Genomic DNA, 22,832 nt, shown 5'->3' with positions numbered 1-22,832 from the left:
TATTGTTCTTTTCTTTTGTTTCCTTGTGGGCTAACTATTGTTTCCTTATGAGCTTACTATTATTTACGGATTGAAGTCCTTTGTTCTCTTTTGTCTAAGTGTACCGTTAGTTAGCTCATATACCTAAAATGTTTGTGCGGACAGACAGACGGACAGACAGACGGAGAAGTGATCCCTATATGTCGCCACTACTTTGTAGAGGCGACACAAAAAGGGGAAATTTAAATAGAAAGGTGGGTAAGTAAAATGTTTCGATACAAACTGAAACATATCTTAAGACGATTTGTGTGACGCACTATTTCACAAAGTTTATACAGGTTGACATTTTTGAGAATCCTACAATTCACGATTAAATTATAGTTTATTAACTTTTATCTCTAATTTTAAACTTGACCTTTGAGACAGTTTCTGGTTTTTGTGAACTACATTCTGTGTAAATGAAGTTTACACTGGTGCTTCGTACTTAAGAATCTTTTAATGCATGGGAAAGATATATATTACGCCAAATGAACATTAGTACATTGTATAAGCAGATCATACATAGATATTACTGCTTTTACTGTTACATACGAAAGTATTCCGGTGCTAGGTAGCGTTAGAAATGTTGCACTTTTCATTATTTCTCATAAAAAGACTCAATCAAATAAAGTCTGCAATTATCATATTATATGATTATCAATACTTCCGAGAAATCAATCCTATTCCGATTTCTTCCACTACGAATGCATTTCTATCATTCTAGAATAAAACAGTTTGTATAGTTCACACTAAATACATTTTTGGCTGTCAATCAATTACCATCATGTAATTTGTTAAACAAGCACAATTCTGGTGATAAATGATCCATGCCTCATTTTTTTGTTGTTCGTGAGCATGTTAAATGAATTAACTAAAACTAACAGTTTATGCAAACAATACATATGTACAAAGCATGCCAAAATATTTTCTTATGTTATATTTTCTACGCATCCGACAAGGTTAATGTTTTTTAAACTCGAACAGTTTTTTTTTTATATATCCACCTTTTCAATATTAAAGTTTTTTTACATTTTACTGAGGCTCTCGTAAGGAAAATTGTGATAAAACTCCTAATTGGTTACCGTAATGCAATTCCTTTATTTAAGTTACTTGACCATGCTATTAGGCTTTGTAATAACGATCACATGCTTCTAGTTGCTATGCATACATGTAAATCTATAGGTAATAAAACGTATTATGGAAATCAATTGTATTCTGGAAGCAGTAGGTAAGGGTTATTTATTGTTAAATAAAACACATTTTATTCATTTAAACTATATAATTTTTCTTTTTCATACTATGACAGGTTTTTCTTTTAAATCATTTTCAAATTCATTTATTACCATATGCCTTTAAAGGTTTTACTAGTTACACAACATCCTGGACACTTTTGAATACTGGCGATTAGCTATTTCCCAACATTTTGTTTTAAATATCATATTTGTAAGAGTATCTAAAAAGCCAAGCCAAAGTAATGATCAAAGTGAAGATACATTTTTCCTTTAAGATTATTTATCATTTTATATAATTTTCACTTGAGCGCAAGACAACCTATGGAATCTACATTCTTGTTCCACTCCTCAAAGTAACAATTCACGTTGCGATGATCAGGATAAGAAACTGCTTTGAATAATTTATATTCTAGACAAAATTTAAAAAATGTATTTTTATGAAAGTTTAAGCTCATGTGTTTTTGTCAAGACATTCCTTACTTATATACAACTGAAGGTAAAAGTAGTTTTATTTTGTAATTTACGTTAATGGTATGGGGCTAGTAGAGGGGTGTACGTTAATGTAATATTATTATTTATAGGCATATGCAAGGTAGACTGGGTTTTCTGTAGACTGTGGACGGTCACTTGCATTTATCAAGTGTTATCCGCTTTTTCTTTTTACGAAAGTCTGTCTTTAACAGACAATAAAAATGTGCAACATCTCTCACCACCCCTCTCTCGCACCGGATTAGGCGATATAAAATCCTCTACACTAAAATATTGGAATCATTTAACGCCATCCAAAACTATAGATTGAGTACGTAATTTATTGTTACATGTAATATTTGAGTGTTAAACAGTTTTTATAATTATCTTGGAATTAAATATCTGCATGATGCTTAAGTTATTAAAAATATGTAGATTTAATTTGTACTCAGTATATAAAATCTGAGAAGATAATATGAACTGTTACTCATTAAATATTAATGAGCGTGTTGAAACACAACTCCAGAATTATTGGAGGCTGACCTTTTGAATACGTCAATCACTTAATCAAATGCTTAATAACCAAAATTAAAAGTGACTTTAAACAACATTTTCTTTCGGTATGATACAATAGATCCTTTGAAAAATACTCTTCAACACTTGAAAAATTAAAGGAATGGGACTAAGGGAAATGTGAAGGTACATTGAACATCAACAAGTAAAAATAGCGTAATGACTGTATGAACATGTTTATTTATACTGAAAATAAAGTGAATTACTTAATAAGCCATGATAAATTCAACATCATTTACGTCTATAAAAGATATGTATTCAGACCTCAACTCTAAAACCATTATGAAAAGGAAATTTATATGAAATTGTATACATGAAAGTATAAATTCTCACAGCATAATGCATCGATCCAATAATTCATGCATTTCAAACATTATTGATTTTGTATTATGTAATAAAATATATCAAATCAATTTTCGACAGTGATTTTCAGCAAATGAAATGGTTTTATCAATATCTTAAAGTAAGCTTTGCTTTTAGCATATTAACTAATTAACCAACTGACACACTTGTTTAAAGACGCTAAGCTTATTAGCTGACTTTGATTGTACTTGATTCAGGACAATACAGCTAATTAGATTTTGTATTAGAGATAAATGTCAGATGCCTTCAAATTGAGAAACTGTACTTATCTAATTGGATTGTATTGATATCACTTGACTGTTCAAAGATAATGTAGATTAATACAGAAATTACTCAGAAATTACCAGTTGACAGACTTTATATAGACATTATATCGTGTAAGATTATAATAACAAGTTTTAAGGTAGTTTTGTCAAGTCATATTTATTTAAATATTGAAAACCTTTAGCTAAAAGTACTTACACAGTTATTGAACACTATGATAAAATAGACTAAATCATGATATGGTACAATACATTAGTAATGCACAAATATAAATTTCGACAAGTATTAAAAATTCATCATAATTTATAATAATTCAATTATTTGAAGTGAATAAACATTGACAAAATATTATAGTTCACAACTTAATCAATTCTCCATATTTGAATTCGAAAATATATTCACTAAGAAACTTGTTATGGAGAATATGCTGTCTACAACTGATGTCCGCCATTATTTTTATATATAATTGTTTGTCAATTATTAGTAAAATATGAAATACAATGATTAATGAATAAATAAACAATATTGAAAAACACCCTAAAGTTACTTACAAAACAGTTATATGTACATGTACAACTTATCTTATAATGAGCAGACAAAACCATACTCAATCAGGACTGATTGAAATGGTAATGAAATATTAAAGGACATTTACTATGTTAAAAATAATAAAAACATAGAACACTATTAATTAAAATATCAAATCATACTTGCAAGTTAGTGCCCTAGCTGTAAATGTACATGTAGTAGCACTATTTCAAATAATTCAAGTACAATTTGTGCTGACTAAATCAAACGCATGATTTGAGAGTGTTTAAAGGGACAGTACTTTGCCAGTGACAAAGTCAATCCTAACTCAAGAGTTGTGCGTCAAGTTGTTCATGGTTTATTTCTCTTACACAATTCCTGATCTAAATTAAATTCTGATTATTATTTAAGTCACTTTGTTTGAAAATTTATCTGTTCAATTTTTCAGAAAAATACAAGTGAAATAATTGAAATAGACGCACATTTTTTATTTCTTGATAGAAATTTTAATTTTAGGACTTTGTCGCAAAGGAAAATCTTGAATATCAGGTATGGTCGGCAAATGATGAGAAATAGTTCGAGTTTCCCCAGTAAATTGGTGATGCTAACGAAAATGTCATAATGAAAGCTTATTATATCACTTAAATGTGTTCTTACATGTAACACAACTGAAATTGATGCAGTCAAACATTTTTTAACAGTGGAAAAGTAATAACAAAAGTAAAAAAAGACAAATACAATTTTGAAATGATCAACTCGTGACAGAGAGGCTCTTATTAGTACATTTATACGAGATTGTTCCATGTTACAAAGAAACGATACTATTTTCCAGATACTAGTCGTTATTTCTGTCCGTCTCAAATATTAATTTTCTTTTATAAAAAAAAATTAGTCTATGCCAGGATTATGGTTTTTGTGCAGTGACATACAATAACAAAACATTAAAAACATTAAACAAGTAAATATCTTTGTCATTATATCTTATATCATTAAAGATCCAAATTGTAGAAACAGATATTTAGTTTTTAAAATATAAATGAACAAATGCATATTACGTCAATGATGTTTCTAGGGTATAAAACGGTTCCATTATTCTTTGTAAATCACCAAAATAAGACCCTTTTTTATTATCTCAAAAACTTTGATCCCGAGAGTTGTGTATTTTGTATGTTGTGGCCGTCACTCTTCGTGTCGAAGAAATAGCTTCTCTTTCTGTGACAGCTTTTTCACAAAAGCACCACAGGCGCGAGGACAACAATCAGCCTGACAAAGATTGTTATATCTCTAGTCGTACCACCACCACCAGATGTTTCTGTAACATATATAACATCACACACAAAAACAGAAAATAAACGAACGAATCTAACACTTTGTAACTTGCTTTAATGACGTAATTAACTCTGAATTAAAATGATAATAATGTCTTGCCCTTCCAATATAAGCACTTAAGAATATTAACTAAGTCTTTCCCTTGCTTAAATTTCACAAACATACAATTTGAAAAGCAACAGTGCTGGTGTGGCAATCGCTCACAATGCCATCCACCAACTTATCAATTTGGTATTTTAAAGTATTTTATTAATTTGGCGAAAGGACTTCTTATCATTATCAATTTTATGCTTTATTGGTTTAAATTAAGTTAATATTAAAACAGTTTGTTTGTTAGTTATTATATCATTAAATTTTTACAATGTCTCAAATTTTTCCACACATACTGTTTCAAATTCATATTACCTTGAATAGGATTAGGTAATCTGGAAAATGCGAGATCATCATTACAACGTGTTCCATTAGAACAACAACCAATGGCAACATGGTGGGTATGTTTGATTTTACATAGAAACAAGTCCCCATTATCTCTATATGTACAGCCCGATTCCGACCTTTCATAATCCTTCTCTAGAACCAATACCTTGAAACACTGCAAAATAATCACACATTCAAACATTCAATAACGTTAATTGAATTTGTCAGTGATGGAAGGTCTGTTATACAATAAATAACGTTGGTATCAGACATAACAACAAACTACGAAATAATTGTAAAGTAAATGTTGTTGGCAAGTTCGAGATACGTGATCAAATCTGACGTCTGTTTTACTTTACTGCTCTGTGCATTTTCCTTCATTTTGAAACGGACGCAGTGAAGTTGTTGTAAAGAAATCATATCTTTTATTTTACTTTACTGCTCTGTGCATTTTTCTTCATTTTGAAGCGGACGCAGTGAAGTTGTTGTAAAGAAAGCATATCTTTTATTTTACTTTACTGCTCTGTGCATTTTTCTTCATTTTGAAACGGACGCAGTGAAGTTGTTGTAAAGAAATCATATCTTTTATTTTACTTTACTGCTTTGTGCATTTTTCTTCATTTTGAAGCGGACGCAGTGAATTTGTTGTAAAGAAAGCATATCTTTTATTTTACTTTACTGCTCTGTGCATTTTTCTTCATTTTGAAACGGACGCAGTGAAGTTGTTGTAAAGAAAGCACATCTTTTATTTAACTTTACCGCTCTGTGCATTTTTCTTCATTTTGAAACGGACGCAGTGAAGTTGTTGGAAAGAAAGCATATCTTTTATTTTACTTTACTGCTCTGTGCATTTTTCTTCATTTTGAAACGGACGCAGTGAAGTTGTTGTAAAGAAAGCATATCTTATAAATGACCATTAGAAATGTAATGATGATGACTGTATTATTTGATAAAGGGACTGGTCTTAAGTAGTGTTTAACAAAAGCAAAGGTATTGTTGTAAATTTCTGCGTAGGGTACATGTTAAATCAACTGATTCTAGCCTTGATGTTAGGGTGTGGTTAAAATTCAACATGTCATCAGATTATTATTACCGGCAAGCAGCACTAATACATGTATGTTAGGCGTTAACAATTCCCAACCGCGAAACGGGAGGGGATTGTAGAAATCCCCTTCGTTCTTCTGTCCGTCCTCTTCTCCGTCAGTCTGTCTGTCCGTGACATTTTCGTGTCCGTTTTAAATCTCTCACAATCTGTAAAAAGGTTTCATGAAAATTGGCTCAAAAGTTGTGCCACTTGAGGCAATGTGCAAAAGGCACGTGTCAGTCATTTTGCCTCAAAATATCTGAGCCTGCGTTTCGTGTCCGCTTCAAATACACTACGTTCTTTGAAGGATCAATCTGCTTGATATCTGCCACATCTTAAAAAAAAATACGAAACTTGGCGCAAATGTTAAGCTTGCAAAGACGATGTCCAAAGTAACGGTTACTTAATGACCATATATAATTGTACTTTGCTCATCAAAGTTGAATTAACATTCTGCAGTACATGATATTTAAACGACATGTTATTGTTCGTAATAATGACAAAGTGTAATATACGCTAAAAGTAAATCCTTTCTTTTTTTGTAAATCTTTTCTTTTTGTGCAAAATTAGAAATATTCGATTTATGTCCTACAAATATGAAAAAAAAATGAAAGTGCATAAAAAGAAGAAAAAATGATAATAAAGTTGCATAATGTTTCCCTAAGTTCCATTGATCATTTTATCAGTTTTTGGTCTGCCTTTCTGTTCTGGTCTGTTTCTTTTTCTGTATAACTGTAATAAACCAACCCTGCTAATTAAATGACAACCCTTTCTGCTACAGGCATGTAATTTGTACTGAATAAGTGACTCCTGCTTGACATACTTTACGCTCACAAGTTCATTTATAGGGCTTGATGCAAATTATCAGTTTGATACATATTATTTCGATTTGAATGTATGCTAGTTCTTTGAAATTCAAACATTCAAATTCTGGATTAAAACCCAAAGTCAGATCATGTTTTTGATTCTAAATTTCTAAACTGCACTATAAGAACTCTTTCAACTGTGTTAGATAATGTTCAGCAGTTTCGCTACAAAAATATCGCGGTCGGGGAAATAGCTTTAGCATGCCTTGTGCTTATTGTAATCAACTTTGTATACATCTATTGGGCAAATGCAGATTATAAATTGTATTGAGAAAAATCAAAGATACCGCGTTCTTGATCATAGCTAATCTTGCAGAACACTTACCTGAAAATGTGTTTGACAATAGTCTAATCCTGAACATTTATCTTTGGGATAGCAACTACATTTTAATATCGTCCTATCTGTGATATTCATGCTAGATATCCGATCTGCATCCATTCTTGACTTTGAATCCTGTACATCTTCACTTTTACCTGAAAATAAAGAGTAGAGAAGGTCCCCATCTGTTAACAAGGAAATGCTGAAGATGGGTCACTGTCTTTTATTATCATATTCTATATAGAAATATTAAGAATTGGTCATCGTCTGTTGCCACGTCCGTCAGTCATTCACCAATCCTATGACCAACATTTTCATTTTTTTAAACTTGCAAACCGTCTTAATAAAACATAGGAAATGGTCTTATCGTCAGAATGATATTGTGTTTTGTCATAACTGTGTCCTTACAGTATCTGGCGGTGTTTATTTTTTGTTCACATGCCTATTGATAACCAGAACAGGGAAACATATTTCATAAGTATTTGTATGAACAAGATCAATTCAACACTTTGCTATCTCAACTTCTTTTTAAATGATTAACGGATTATACATTATAACAATTTAAAATTATACAAGGAAAAGACTGCGACTATATCAGTTGCCAATAATACTCAACATGACAGAGGGATGTAAATTTGCTCTCTCAAATAACATGACAAGATTTTACTTTAGTTTAAATGTCAAAATATGATACAACCTGGCAAAACAAAGGGAAGTCATTTAGTACATTGGCACTCTAGCTCTGTCAATATATTTAGCACGTGTTGTATTTTATTTTGTTGTATGAAAATGAATGTTATTGAAAACTTTTATTATGAGTTTGTTAATTTTTGAAATAAAAAAAAACACAAAAAAACAACAACACAGGCTTGTACAAGTGCTTTCTCCCTATTATTTTTTTGTCAACATTATGATTATTATTATCAATCCTTTTCTTATTTTAATTATGAAGCAGGATTGTTTTAACTTATTATTTTATAAAGAAAGTAACAAAGATTGTAAATCATCTATTACTGCATACATGTACAAACCGAAATGGCCATTTTGGTCTATATTTGACAGTAAGGCATTGGCATATCAAACTGTGGTTTTGGCGCACTTCTATTTAATTAAGACATAATTACAATTATTAAAGAACGGTACTGTGTGTCTGGATTTTTTAAATATATTATTTTTTATGTCTTATTTTATTGATCAAATGTTCCTTTCGTTTAAATGATCTACTTAATTTGAGTCGCCTGTATTTAAGCAACAGCAAAAGTCTACGTTATTTTTATAATCCTATTTAGTTTGGAAACTCAAGTCTTGCGTAAACTTGCTGTTTTTAAGTAAAGTATGGACACAGCCATTTTTAGCTTGAAATCGTGCGCAATTTTGATTTCCCAAACAAATAATCTCTTTGAAAGCAGTGATGTGCTGTTATGAAATGCCAGAATTTGGTATTTCAATTTTGATATTTATAGTTTCATGGTTAGTCTGTCAGAGCGACTAAGAACAAATACGCAAAACATTTTAGTAAATGTCAATTGTATCATTTTATTGTTGTGTATCTATTTTGTTTCTTTGGTTTGTTTATGACTCACCAACACAGTAAAGGGGTCATATGACGCCGAAACAGGAAATATGATATTTTATGTTACAAACTTCAAAGCATCACCAGCGGTCAAAACCACCCTATTTGATTAGTGATTCGAAACAAGTAAGTCGCCACTTACGGCCTAGCAGGATTATACAGTGGCTGCAGCCGTAAAGCCCAAAGGGACTTGTGTATCAATTTATTTATCATAATGCTCAAGTTAAAAATATAAGACTAAAATGCGAAAAAGTATCAATTACTATTCCCTAACTTTAATTAGGGTGGTCAGAATGATATAGAATGGTAATACATACAATTAAAGCATAATTTCTGTATGTTTTAGTTTGTTGTCTGTTTGTTATATTCCGGTTTTAACACATTCTTTTGGTCCAACCTCGGCGGCCGATCCACCTAACCAGCTTTATCCTGGTTAATTAACAAGTATTTATCAATTTCTACGCAGCTGACTGACTACTAATCACAAATGATTTCAGTAACAGTGGAGAGAGAAAGAAAATGCTACAGGCAAAGTATGGTGATGCCCTAAAAACCGACAACCAAGCTTATTTTAAGATGAACCTTTTTATATGGACACAGATGGTTGATCATTCGCCCACGAGTTCATGAGGATTTTGTTAAATAGGTTTGTATAGAATGATTAAAACGCCTGTGGCCGCTGAGCGACATTCAGTTTGGCCCGGAGCATATTACTTAATTAATTCGATTTTTAACAATCTTCAGATGTAGTGCCAATCTAAATATTTTACATGTCCATAGCATAGATTTATTTTCCCATTTTATAAAAGACTGAAATGGGTTAGAAATAGTTGAAGTAAAGTCAAAATTGATTATATCGATTGACAAAGTTAACACAATTAAAATTACTAAACATAAATATTCGTAAAAAATAACTATGGAATAAAAGCAAAACATTTACATTCATAAATTATTTTTCATTTGTTGTACCAGTTTGATTATTAAATAAACAAGTACTAATAAAATCCGCCTCACTGTGTTTAAATAGTTTAACAATATCGAGAAACAAAATATCCATAAGCATATTTTTCCTGTAAATAACATTTACACTTACCGTATTGAAGAGAAAATGACAAAAAGACAATAATCAAAGCAACTAAAAAGTTCTTTTCCGCCATATTAGGTAACCAATTATAATTTTATGAAAGAATAGTTATTTAGTGTTATAGTTATTATCCTCATCTGTTATTGGCTTGAACACCACTAATATTTTTCTTCTAGGTGCTTAATTAAATAAAAACAACAAACTTCACGTTGTTTTAAATATCGAGTTTTCAACTGAATCAATCTGCAAGTTTTATGGAAGATGTTCATATCAGCTTCATCTTCCAGTTCAGTGATTTTATTCACAAAGGTATGTCCCTTTTATGTCTCTTCCGCTTTAATTTTGTCAGGTCTTTTTAGTACCCACCAACTAAAAGTCATATTAATTTCATTGTTAGCTTCAATAGCAGGTAGAATGCTCCAGTTCTATAGTTTTAACTATATGTGCACGGTACTTTGCTGATGTTTAGCCTTGTTTTCAGCTAATATTTTTTCCGGATTTTTTTTCAGACCACTGACCTGACATCTCTGAAATTTCAATATTTGGAAGTTCCATGATTAATATAAAGTGCGCCTTTTAGCAGCATATTCCGGTACAAAGATTTTTCACAAAGGCAATTTCCTTTTTTAGGTCTATGAAGCTGTTTTTTTTTATTCCGACTACGACTTTTATTTATTTATTTCATTTATTTATTTATTTATTTTTTAAACCCGCTTCGAAACTACACGTCATTTGAATGATGTTCTTTATAAGAGTGTTTAGCTTGTTCTATAATTTCTTTTAGACTAGTATTTAGCAAGCAATTCATTAAAACTTCAGAGGAAGCTTGACTACCACGAGGAGATTTGCATTTTGTGAACGGTTTATAACGTATTCAATATCCCTCATGTACAGACTCAATCAAACCGAGTCTGCAATTCTCTTGTAATTTTGTTGTGATTAATGCTTCCAAGGGATCACTTTGTTTCCAGATTATTATACTTCACAACATCAGGTGTCAAGTGCTGTGTGGCAGCTGTAAAAAGTTGCCCCGTACTTTACTTCAGTGTTGTTATATTTTTCTTGTCCTTCGGGATCAATGATGCCAACACTATTAAGTGTTGAGAATTGAGTACCGCTCAAACCGGTGCTATGGGGCGTGAAGGATGTTGCACGTATTCATTATCCCTCATGTACAGACTCAATCAAACTGAGTCTGCAATTCTCTTGTAATTTTGTTGTGATTAATGCTTCTGAGGGATCACTTTGTTTCCAGATTTTTATAATAATATCTCTCTTATGTTGGGATTCGGATCGGAAGATTACCACCCATGGGGGGACGAGGCTTGCCGACTTGTCGACGGGTACGCGTAGCGACGGATTTTACGATAAGAACCGAAAACACATGCCTTATATTTTTTCTTACATATTCTACTACTTTCTATCATTTTTTAAATGCTTTACCTCAATACAATAATGTATCATGGAAAATTGTGTCATATCATCCGTATAATAGCGTAAAAATTTCATTCATATCGGCAAAACGATACCATCCTAAGCATGCAATTTTAATCATAAATGCGCCAAAATTACGTCATTTTAACGCATTCCATTTATAAAATGCGCCGCTGAAAAGACGTTGATGAATAGCACGTGACAATTTCGCACCCTCTTCCCTTGCCAGATAAAATTGCCTGCATGGGTAGAACTAACTGTAACATACACCAGTCGGATATGCATGGAAAAGCGGGGTTCCTTTAATTTTGCACGTTTCGTCAGCCCCTTAAGTCGCTCCTACTGAAAAATTTTGAGTGTGTTTAACGCTGTTTTATGCGTTACCAGTAGAAACAACAATCCCATTAAAATCAGATCATCTTTTTCGCTCCGTTACTCTTCGCTACGAGCGTATGGTAGTGGAGCGACAATTAGGATATGATTTTTAATAAGATTGTATAAACAGTGTAGTTAACCAAGGTAGATAATCTAGTTCATTGGTACAGTAACTTTATCTCTCTGTCAGATATTCTAGTGACATGCTTGATACTGTAACTATCGATATGTTTTTCATTGACGAAATTCACACACAAATCTTGCTAACATCGTGGTTCAGTTTTACAAAAATTATCAAATGTTTCATTTATAGACGTTGTTCTACATTTTGTAGGCTGCATGCTTAATGTTCATGCTTATTATTCCCTTTTTTGATTGCATCTGACGATTCGGGTGTTCCAAGTGGGATACTATGATGGGCATGTTTTAAAACCCATCAGGACTGAATCGCCTTAAGTTTTGTCTTCTACCTCGTTTCGTAGGGTCATTTGAGGTGATTTCTTTGATCTGTTCTCCTTTATGACATTTTGTACATGTACGTGTCATTAGGATTTCTTTAATATGCGTTTAGAAGAACATTTCAGTCCGTGTTTTCTTTTTTTAACCCTTTGTTACACTGATTACTGCTAGATATTTGGTTGGTGGAGAACATTTTATTAAATACACTGTTTAGTCTCATAGGGTCATTTCGGGAATACATTGTATTCTTCTTACCGTTATTCTCATTTCTCTATAAATTCCGTTTCGTTTCTTATACCCTCACCACCTTCCTAATCAAGTAACGCCGTAATTATCTCATTAAATTTCCTATGCTATCTCTTAATTAACTTTATAATTATTGACTATGATTGGCACGCCCTGTCTTTGCACCGCCCTTGTACCCCCAATCCGTTTTTAAATTGTTTTTGCTGCCATGTTAAGTGCGTTAGATTTTTGCATTTAGGTGGTCTGCGTTGCATGTGGTCCGCACTGCCGGTGGTCAATTGTGGCTGTGTATTTCTGGGTTTGTGTGTAATTAACGTTTTTGCCCTTTCTTGTTGATATTTCTTTTTGTTTCTCATCATCATAATCATCATCATCATCATCATCACCCTCACCATCATCATTTTCAGTAATCGCCTCACTCTTCATTTAGCATAATCGCGATAATTCACTCTCGTCTTTAAAATCATTGTCATTCTAAAAAAAATATCTTGACTGACTGCTAATGCTAACGGTACAATATTATGTATGCTTATGATCGCTAACTGTATTATCATTGCATTTTCATTTTAATTTTGTTGTATTGTATTTTGTTGAATTTCGTTTGGCTGGAGGCCTATATTTTTGATTTTATACATACGTGCATGAAAAAGTAGTATCATGAGGAAATAGATGACACATTGTGTAACAGTATTGATTGCATTGTTGTTTTTTTTTTTCAGCTGGTGGCCAAAGCAAGATAACTAATAATTTAGTCTATATTGCAAGCAAAAATAAATGTAATTAACATATTGGTATATCTGTAAACCCAAAGCAAGATAGATGTACCGAATAATTTGGTCTATCTGGAAAGCCAAAAAGACATAAGCAACAATTTTGTTTATCTAAGAAGTCAAAAGCAAGTTACAGAATTTTTTCTTCTTTAAAAAACACATTGAGAGTAGAAAATTAGATAAATCTTTGTCCTTGTTTATTGGAACCTGGACCCCGTCATAAAATGTCTTACGTCAAATTTGCAATTTGTCCACTTAATGGTTTAGGTTATACATACATGCAGACACTACCTACATGTAGATTACCCGTGGTCTGTACAGAGACAGTTAAAGCGTCTACATGATACTGAGTAGATTAGCCCTTACTCTTAGTACATCTAAATACATAAACTTGATTAACGCGCAATATTTACAGGCGTGTGTAATATCATTCCGCGTGAGATCATTACGTGGCTCTAAATATGCAAATATGACGTTTTCTATTTTAAATTACTACTGCACATACGTACCGGAGGGCGGAAATACGTTATAGCGGAAAAACGAAGGACGAAACCAAGCACATACGAAACCGTGAAAATACGAAATTTAGAAGACAAAAACGCGAAAACAAACAGGTATGATAATGAGAAAGCAAATTTTAATAATTCTGATTGTTTCTTTTTTACTATCGTGTTTTCGTCGTGATGTTTTCGTATTGTTGTCTTTTCATCGACTTTTTGTGTTTCATGATTACTTCATTCAAAGGCGATTACCCTAACAGAACACAGAAATACTCTAATACATGAAAGAACGAAGACGTAGATGCGAAATAAAGAGTCAAAAACGAATATACAATCGTATTTTTACCATTTCGTGTTTTGTTTTCGTGACTCCTCAGATGTCTTCACTCTTACATAATCTTAGTGTTTTATAAAATTAAGTGAGAGTATATGTTTAAATTCATATCATCTTTTACCGTTAAAGAATTAACCCAGACTTTATTTGACAGTTTAATTTACAAAATCTAACATTTCATTATGCTCGATATAAAAACAATATAAATCATCTCTAAGTGTATGATCAAATTAAATATAATCTTATTGTCTGACAATCAACAATGATTTGTTAAAGAGATTATAATTGAAACATGTGTGGGAAACATTAGAAACACATTGAAAAGCAAATATTTAATCATAATTCAAATGAAACACACATAATAAATAAAATTAATACAAACATGAATAAATGATCAACATTATTTTTGTCCAATCGGATTGCAGTATTTTTCAAATTTCGGCTTTGTCTAACTTTCGTTAATGTGTACTTACTAAATAATATTTACTTAATCAGTCGTCTAACCATTCTTACTAAAAGCAGTTTAGAGAAATGCTTTGTTTTTGGTTGAAAAATAATGTTGATCATTAAATAGGTTAATGTTTAATAATATGCATTTACAAAATGTTGTGTTAATACGTATTATTAAACACTAACCTATACATAGTTGTTAGATAATTTTATTTTTTAAGTTGTAATATATAAATGTAAAGTACCCAACTTTATTCATATTCATGTTATCTATTAAGGTTATTGTTATAATAGTAATCCACTTTTTCTGTTATATGCACGTTTATGTCCGGTAAACGTAGCGATGGATAGTAAGTCTTCCCTGGTCTGTAAATTCTGATATGGTAGCGATACAAACTGTTGCATTCATTCCGTCTGTTGAATCAAAATCAACTACTCCTTCTCTTTCTCCAAGAAATATACCATGATGATAATACTTTAGCCCAGCCTTCTTGCTTGCCACTGCAATGTGATCCCCTCTTTGCAATGACCTAGAAAAGAAGATTGTACATTTTCCATCATTTATCTACTAAATAGTATGTTAGATTGTGTCTGATTTCATGTTAAACTTACGTTTTTAACAAATTAAGACTGTTTTGCTCATATTTCTTTTTGCTCTTTCTAATAAATGACTATAGCTTCACTAGTGCTACATATAGCCGGAAAAGTTCATTTACTTTATAGTTTCTACATAATTTATTTTAGATCGATATTGTGTTGGAAGCTGCCAGCTCATTGAAACACGAAAGATCCAACGGGTACTAACCAATGATTGTAAAGTTTGTTTGCTCATAGCCTGACAGGGTGAAACGCCCGCGGCCAGCAATCCTTATATTACTAGTCCGGCGCATTACCTACCCGGTCATGTCGATAAATATACATTTACTGATTATGAAAAGATGTGTCAAATACTATACATAACTACAGTGCCTCTCCAACGTGACATTTTTGCGATATGCGTGGAGCAGAAAACCAATTATACAAAAGGCAGTTCAGGTTTTATTTTCCGCCATATATGTTTTTTTTCTGCTATATTCTTGTTATGTATTATTGTTTTGGGAGAAAGTATAAAGACAGCTCATTTTAGTTAGGAACTAAAAAAACCTATTTTTTATGGGAAAAAGTAAAACACGTGAATAACCGATTGTTCAAACACGCTGTTTCACTTTCCTAATAAATACTGTTTCTTCCCATAAAACATTCTATGTGTGAGTTTCTCACTAAAATGAGAGGGTTCTACGCTATAATCATGGAAGAAAATAAAATCCGTACCGTCTATTGAATAGGTATGTTGTCCAAAGCAGAACATAAAATGTCACGTGTTATACAACTTATGATAATTTACACAAAATAACCATAACTAATTTCAATAACTGCAATATTGAATAAATTCTATTCTAATCTTAACATATATCTGATCTGCTTTAATCTGTTCATATCATGAAATAACTTACGGGCTAGCTAATTATACACGATATGTGAAGAAATGTGTTCACTTGTTTTCCAAAAAAGAACATTAAAAGGTTTCACATTGCTATTTTAGTAGTAAAGATAGAAAATCGAAACACATTTTAATTTATTTTTAACTATGAAATATGTTTAAAATTGAAAACAAATCAAGATAACCGTTTTATTTTTCTAGAAGCGCGTAGAAATATGTGTTGAATTTGCCAAAATCTGGTGCGGCACAAAGAAAGCGATTGCTATTTATGGAAACAAAAATCAATGTATTATAAGTTTAATTTTGTATCGATCCGCGTGATAATGTCATCAAAATATTAAATTTATAACATTATACTTACTTCAATAAATTGTTATTTCCACCTGTATTCGTATTATTATCTAAATTCTAAAAACGTGTAACTTTCGTTTTCAATATTGGTAAATCCAGATTATTCACTGTTACTATTTTTAGCTCTTATGTATACATCTCTTATACGCATTGTTACTCATGCACATATTTATAGTTTTACTGCCAACGAAAGGTTAAAGAATAAATTAAAGTATTCAATATGTTGATGTTTTTGTCAAAACAATTAGTCAGTCATCAATGACCAATTATTTATTATATAGTAACCGGATTTACAAATATAAAGAAAGAAAACATTTTTTTTTCTTTCAGTTAACTATCATTAAAGCAACTGTAAACTCAAATAATTGCTGTAAAATGTTCAGTTTAGTTTTTAAAACGGATTATAAAATGATCTAGGACTGCTCAGTTTGTATCCGTCTACATAAGTTTTGTGTAATAAGCACATTCTTTATTTCCGTAAATATTCAAAAATTTGGTTTCTGTCTGAAATTTAATTACAGTACGATTCTGTTTCTGTTTTGTAAGCTAACGAATAATGAGGCATTTAACACCTTTAAGAGGTTCACTATTTATATGTGCATTACATTGAAAAACTATCAAACCGTAGCAATATTTGATGGAGCCGAACATAAACAGCCTAAAACACATTTATTTTCTTATTGAATTTCAGTCACGTTATTTGTAACAATATATGAAAATGGAAGCTTTACTATTGAATGCTGATTGTCTAGCTGAGTGTTCGTCCAAATACAGTCTAACCTGCATAAAGTGGTCAGTAAGGGGACTGAGCCAAAATGACCGCTATGGACAGGGGACCACTGTATCCATATTGACTCTTATTGTTATAAATGTTTTGATAAAATATGGCTCTATATGGATGTATTCTTTTGAAATCTACTCAAATAGTACAAATTTAAAGCATACGATGTGCATGATAAAGTTACAGCATAACTGTTATTCAGTATTCAAAATAAAACAATTTTGTAAAAAAGTATGTTGTTTTCTTAAAGTTTTCTTGTTTTTGTAGTGCAATTCTGATACAAACAACGTGTCCTTAAACGAACTGGTTCATATTAAATCACGAAAGAAAATTCAATTTTTTTTTCACGATATCGCAATCCCGTTCAAAAAATCGAAATAATAGTTACAAATCTATAATGAAAACGAAATCACTTAGTTAAAGTTCAAATCAACCAAATGATATCAATTAATACAAACAAAATTACTAAATTGCTAAAATTCATAGTCATATAATATTATTATCAGATGTTCGATGCTTCCGGTAAGGTGCCGTTATATTTAAGCGTTGCACTTTTTTACAGTTGTTTTTTTTATTTCACTCTTACTGTTACTGACACTTATATTGTCTTATTTGGACTGATATTTAGTGGCCGCGTTAAACAGGGTCACGTTATAAAGGGTGCCTTATATATTAGGATTCCTCTCCGTCGGACCTTTATCTGACCTTTACAGTCAGGGTCACGTTGTATAAAGGTGACGGCTAATGCAGTTTTGACTGTGTTCTTTTTCTGTGTGAAAGGCCCAAGGGGAAAAAAACAAAGGCAAAAGCGAAAATCTAAGATCCAGTTTTATCGAGTCTCTTCAGGAGATATAATGGGAAGTAAAGCGTCTCTAATGCCTCCTAACACCGGCTTGGGTACCTAAAACAAAACACGAGAAAACAGCAAGGCAAAGGCAACGTTCGCAGGACGCAACCCCAACACACTACAGCCACAACAGCAGGGCACCCAGAAGGCACCAAACCAAGACCTGGGGAGGGTATATGGGCGGCGAAAGGAGGGAAAGGACATGTAATTCGGATGACAATAAGGTCTTTTTTTGGGGATCGATCGATTCAAATAAATGTAATGTAGCATGGACGTGACTGTATGGCAACAGATTACTAGTATACAACTGAAACAGGACTTGTGCCCATATTGCGATAATGGTAATACCGTATATACGTACCGATAGAACCATGGTTGTGGTAATACTAATAACACGATAACAAAGGGTGACATACTAGTACGATATTGAAAACATGTCACTACGATGGTGAAAACTCAACAGTATGAATATCACATCATCATCATTATCATCATCGTCGTCACCATCATCATTATCGTCATCATCACCACCATCATCGTCAAAAACATAGCACTATCGTAATGTCATGTTTTGCTGTGGTAATATATCGTTTTTCATCATTGTGAACCATGTCTCCAATCATTAAATTCATGGGCTATTGTTTTAATGAAATTTCGAATTATATTGTCAATTTTATTACACAGAATAACATCTGACTGATAAAATGTTTAGTATGCGGATATATTTGAATCTCTGTTGAGAAAATGAAGTTTTTTACCTGTTATAATAGAATCGCAAATCTAATATTTTCAATCTTGTTTCAATCTCGCAGAAAACTTGTGCTAGTAAAGTTTTTGAATAGACAAGGCAAACCAAACTATAGTCTGTGGCAATGGTTTATTGCAATTTGGCTTATTCGAATTAAACAATTAACACGTGCTTCTGTGTAGTGCGACAAAAAGAACCCAATATTTTCAATATTATATAGTTTTATATAATATTTTTTAAAGTGAATTGGTCGGTCCATAACGGAAGGACTGTAATATCATTAAACAAAATTTTGATAGTATTTCGAATAATTAGTGGCAACATGCCATGAAAACCTCTATATGGTTTTGGTTGATCGGTGCTGATGATATAAATGATCATATAAATACTTTATAATAACATAATCTTAAATTTTATCTTATATGTTATTGTATGTGAGTTTGTTTTCAATATTTAAAATACTTATCAAAATTGTGCCCATTACAGACCAATCCCCTTTAAGGTAAATGTATAAGGACATTTTTCATTATTTGAAACTCATGTGATCAATCCACTTTAAACCCGACAACCAAATTTGATATAAAAATGTTGGTTTCTCGCCAGATAAAGGCAATTATAGCACTTTCAAGTTATTTGAAACATTTAACATGTGTGTTCGTTTTAACCTTTATTATAAAAACAATTTCGGTATTTGCTTTATACATGCACACTTTTTCAAATATTCCGTCATGTCGTTAAGGTTAAGAACAGATAGCATAATTATATGATATAAAGTCCTTATCTTTAAACGGTCTTTAATGTAGAACAACGTTTAAGCCGAACTGACGATAGACTGGAAGGTTATTTAAAAACAAAATGAAGGGGATTTTATTTCTTATATTCACTTTCGTTTGTACACTGACTGCAGCTGAAGAAGGTAAATGACATTATTTAAAGATTATATCAAGAATAAATAATATAGTTCATGGACGTTTTGTGTCCTTTTACCTAATTTTACTGTACATCGTTGAACGTTTCGTATTTAAACGTTTACGACTTAAACGTAGTAGCTTTTGACTATCAGGTAAACACGTTTTAAGATAAGCGTCGCATGCGTGGATCAGGTCTCCCCTCCTATTGCAAGTCTATTTTTATGTATAAAATATAATGCAACACCAAAGTCTGAATATTTACTTATATTTTTGTTCAGTGAAAATTACGCTAACTAAATCGACCAATGGAAAACAAGTCAACGCCAAATCCCTCCTGAAATATGCATTATATCTTGCCGAACTTCAGCGACCTTCTCCGGAAAAGGATCCTGGATCCGTGTATGTTACGGTTAAATGTTTCAAAATAAAAAGTAAAAGTATTGTTGCAGATAGATTTCTGCTTAGATTTTAGGTCGCAAAAAGGCTCCATGTAGCTTTTACATCATTCTCTGTTTCAGATAAGGATGGTGTCATGTTACAAAGACTTACCGCTACTGAAAATCTTGTTCAAGATCTTCTTCATGAAGTGAATGATTTGAAATCTCGAGATAAGGTCCGACAGAACAAGGTTGCGTACTTAGAGAAACAGCTTCGTTTACAGCGACAGCACAGCTTCAACTTGGATAAAATGATAAAGAAATTAAAGTCATGTAACAAAAATGAAGATTCAGATCTAGCTAAAGTGTCCGAAGTTGAAACGTCCGTGAAATCTACAGTTGAGAGGGATCAAGGTATCAAATTATTATTAATACTAATATATGTCATGCCAAATTTAAAATCTGAATTGACCAAATTATTGTCATTTTTTTATCAAAGCAAAGAAGTTTAGTTTGCATTCTTCAATGTTATTGGTCTATTTTGTAAACATGGATTACATATTTAATAAGACAAAATGGCAGAATATTTTGTTTTCTTTAAGTTTCGTTAAAAATCTTAAATGATAGAGCAAGCAACATTTCTATTTTATTCAAATATTATAAATATGTATCCAAACGACCCCCTCAGGTTCTGTTTTTTTTTGTATGTATGCATTGACTTTCTAATATTGTAGGTGACTTTAAGAATAGAATACGTAGACAGAACGTTGAAAGTCCAATTGCCTTCTTTGCTAAAATGGATGCTCATCTGGAACATGCTGGCATACATCAAACCGTAGTATTTGACGTGGTCGTAACTAACATTGGAAACGCATACAACAAACATGTCGGTGTCTTTGTTGCTCCCGTAGCCGGAACTTACGTATTCTCGACAACTCTTGTTTCCCGCCATTTTGCCAGTGCGCATGCGCAATTTGCTGTAAATGGAACAGCTATTACAAATATGTACGTAAGCGGAGGAAACTCTGGGAGTGGAGATGATACGACCAGTCAAACTATTGTTCTTCAGCTACAGCAAGGTGATGACGTAGCAATTCAAAATCTTGACTCCGACAAAGGTTTCTATGGAGTCAGTCACAGCACATTTTCTGGATTTTTATTGTACGAAGGTTTCTCTCCTTCAGCTATAATAGGAAAATAATTATTATTATAAAGCACAATAAAACTGAAGGATTAAAAAACATTGTCATTAATTCAAACACCTTCCTTTTTTCATGAAATAGCAAATATATGACTATAAATAATTATGTAAATTAGAATTAATGTATATGCCTGTTTACGAAAATATTTCACTATAAGTAATACGTTGTAATAAGATGTGTGGCGTCTAAGCGGTCTGGTGGCGTGGTTGTCGACCTGGCGGTTATAAAAACAATAAAAACGGCAATTAATGATGTTCTAAGGACACTCCTTGTTATTTTAAGTTATTTAAAGGGTATATAAAAAGAAAAGAAAAGCATTGAGAAAGCTTTTTTATTAAAAAAGCCAGAAATTATTACAGTTATAGAAATGATCTAAACATGATAAAAACAGGACATTATGAAGTTCTTATTAATAAGACAATTTTTGGAAAGATATATAGAAAAGAAAAAATCACTTTGAGAGATATTTTTATTCTATCATTTTTTTGAAGTTTTAAAATTTTAATGTTGTTGAAATGTTATATAAAACGGGATTTAATGAAGTTCTTAAGACAAACCTTGTTATTTAAAGGATATTATATAAAAACTTTGAGAAAACGTTTTTATTTTATTATTTTTGTGAAGATGGCGGCCTAGCGGCCTAGATTTATAATGTTGTAAAAGTTTGGAAACTAATTGAAAAAAGACTCTTACTTAAGTTTTAAAGACATATCTATCATTTAGCAGTTATATAAAAGTAAAAAAATGAAATTTTGAAAGATTCTTTTTAATAGCGGCCTGGCAGCCGAAAATTTTACAGTTGTAGAAATGTTATAAATATGATGAAAACGGGACTTTATGAAGACTATTCTTGATATGTAAAAGGTTTATAAAAAGAAAAAATCATTTTCAGAGAACTTTTTGATTTTATCATTATTGTGAAGTAGTCGGCTTGGTGGGCCAGCGGCCTGGCGGTCAAAAAATTTAACGTTGTAGAAATGTTATTTAAACAATAGTTTACTGCTAAATGATATTAAGATAAGTCTTTAAAACTTAAGTAAGAGTCGTTTTTCAATTCTTTTCCAAACTTTTACAACATTAAAAGTTTAGGCGCTGGGCCGCCAGGTCGCCAACTTTACAAAAATGATATTTAAATAAAAAAGTTATTTTTTCTTTTTGTATATCCTTTAAATAACAAGAATTGTTAAATTAGAACTAATTAGATTAATTACCATTTTATTGTTTAAATAACATTTCAACAACACTAAAAGTAACGGCGGCTAAGGCCGCCAACTTCACAAAATAATAGAATAAAAAAAATCTCTCAAAGAGATTTTTATATACCTTCAAAATAAACAAAATAGTCCCTTCAAAACAAACAAAATAGTCTTAAGAACTCCATTATGTCCCATTTTTATTATCTACTAGATCTTTGCAAGGAGAACAATTTGTGTATATTAAATGGTCGTA

General features: G+C 31.7%; 2 protein-coding genes and 1 long non-coding RNA gene across 3 annotated transcripts; 1 reads left to right on the top strand and 2 right to left on the bottom strand.

Annotated features, from left to right (window-relative positions):
• Nucleotides 1-3,643: 3,643 nt before the first annotated feature.
• On the bottom strand, nucleotides 3,644-10,225 carry LOC132732919 (uncharacterized). Its single transcript, XM_060719446.1, has 4 exons — nucleotides 10,128-10,225; nucleotides 7,468-7,616; nucleotides 5,181-5,367; nucleotides 3,644-4,758 (listed from the first exon to the last, which is right to left on the bottom strand). The coding sequence occupies exons 1-4, from the start codon at nucleotides 10,189-10,191 to the stop codon at nucleotides 4,673-4,675; spliced, it is 486 nt and encodes a 161-aa protein (XP_060575429.1). The 5' UTR covers nucleotides 10,192-10,225; the 3' UTR covers nucleotides 3,644-4,672.
• Nucleotides 10,226-14,461: 4,236 nt separating this feature from the next.
• LOC132732918 (uncharacterized) lies at nucleotides 14,462-16,945 on the bottom strand. The gene is made up of 2 exons (XR_009626109.1): nucleotides 16,528-16,945; nucleotides 14,462-15,216 (listed from the first exon to the last, which is right to left on the bottom strand). It is a non-coding gene; the product is annotated as an uncharacterized LOC132732918 (long non-coding RNA).
• A 2,705-nt stretch (nucleotides 16,946-19,650) lies between these two features.
• LOC132732929 (cerebellin-2-like) lies at nucleotides 19,651-21,440 on the top strand. The gene is made up of 3 exons (XM_060719453.1): nucleotides 19,651-19,809; nucleotides 20,323-20,595; nucleotides 20,916-21,440. The coding sequence occupies exons 1-3, from the start codon at nucleotides 19,749-19,751 to the stop codon at nucleotides 21,380-21,382; spliced, it is 801 nt and encodes a 266-aa protein (XP_060575436.1). The 5' UTR covers nucleotides 19,651-19,748; the 3' UTR covers nucleotides 21,383-21,440.
• Nucleotides 21,441-22,832: the final 1,392 nt, after the last annotated feature.

Source organism: Ruditapes philippinarum, unplaced genomic scaffold, assembly GCF_026571515.1.
Source record: "Ruditapes philippinarum isolate M1 unplaced genomic scaffold, ASM2657151v2 ctg1819_1_1_1_1, whole genome shotgun sequence".
Classification (NCBI taxonomy): domain Eukaryota; kingdom Metazoa; phylum Mollusca; class Bivalvia; order Venerida; family Veneridae; genus Ruditapes; species Ruditapes philippinarum.
This window is presented reverse-complemented; position numbering and strand designations above follow the sequence as displayed.

Excerpts from the sequence above, each read along its gene's own strand:
- LOC132732929 (XM_060719453.1), top strand. The coding sequence starts at position 19,749 with ATGAAGGGGATTTTATTTCTTATATTCACTTTCGTTTGTACACTGACT. Across the intron at positions 19,810-20,322 it reads ACTGACTGCAGCTGAAGAAG|ATAAGGATGGTGTCATGTTA; the intron begins GTAAATGACATT and ends TCTCTGTTTCAG. Across the intron at positions 20,596-20,915 it reads TACAGTTGAGAGGGATCAAG|GTGACTTTAAGAATAGAATA; the intron begins GTATCAAATTAT and ends CTAATATTGTAG.
- LOC132732919 (XM_060719446.1), bottom strand. The coding sequence starts at position 10,191 with ATGGCGGAAAAGAACTTTTTAGTTGCTTTGATTATTGTCTTTTTGTCA. Across the intron at positions 7,617-10,127 it reads GTCATTTTCTCTTCAATACG|GTAAAAGTGAAGATGTACAG; the intron begins GTAAGTGTAAAT and ends CTTTATTTTCAG. Across the intron at positions 4,759-5,180 it reads ATTACCTAATCCTATTCAAG|AAACATCTGGTGGTGGTGGT; the intron begins GTAATATGAATT and ends TATATGTTACAG.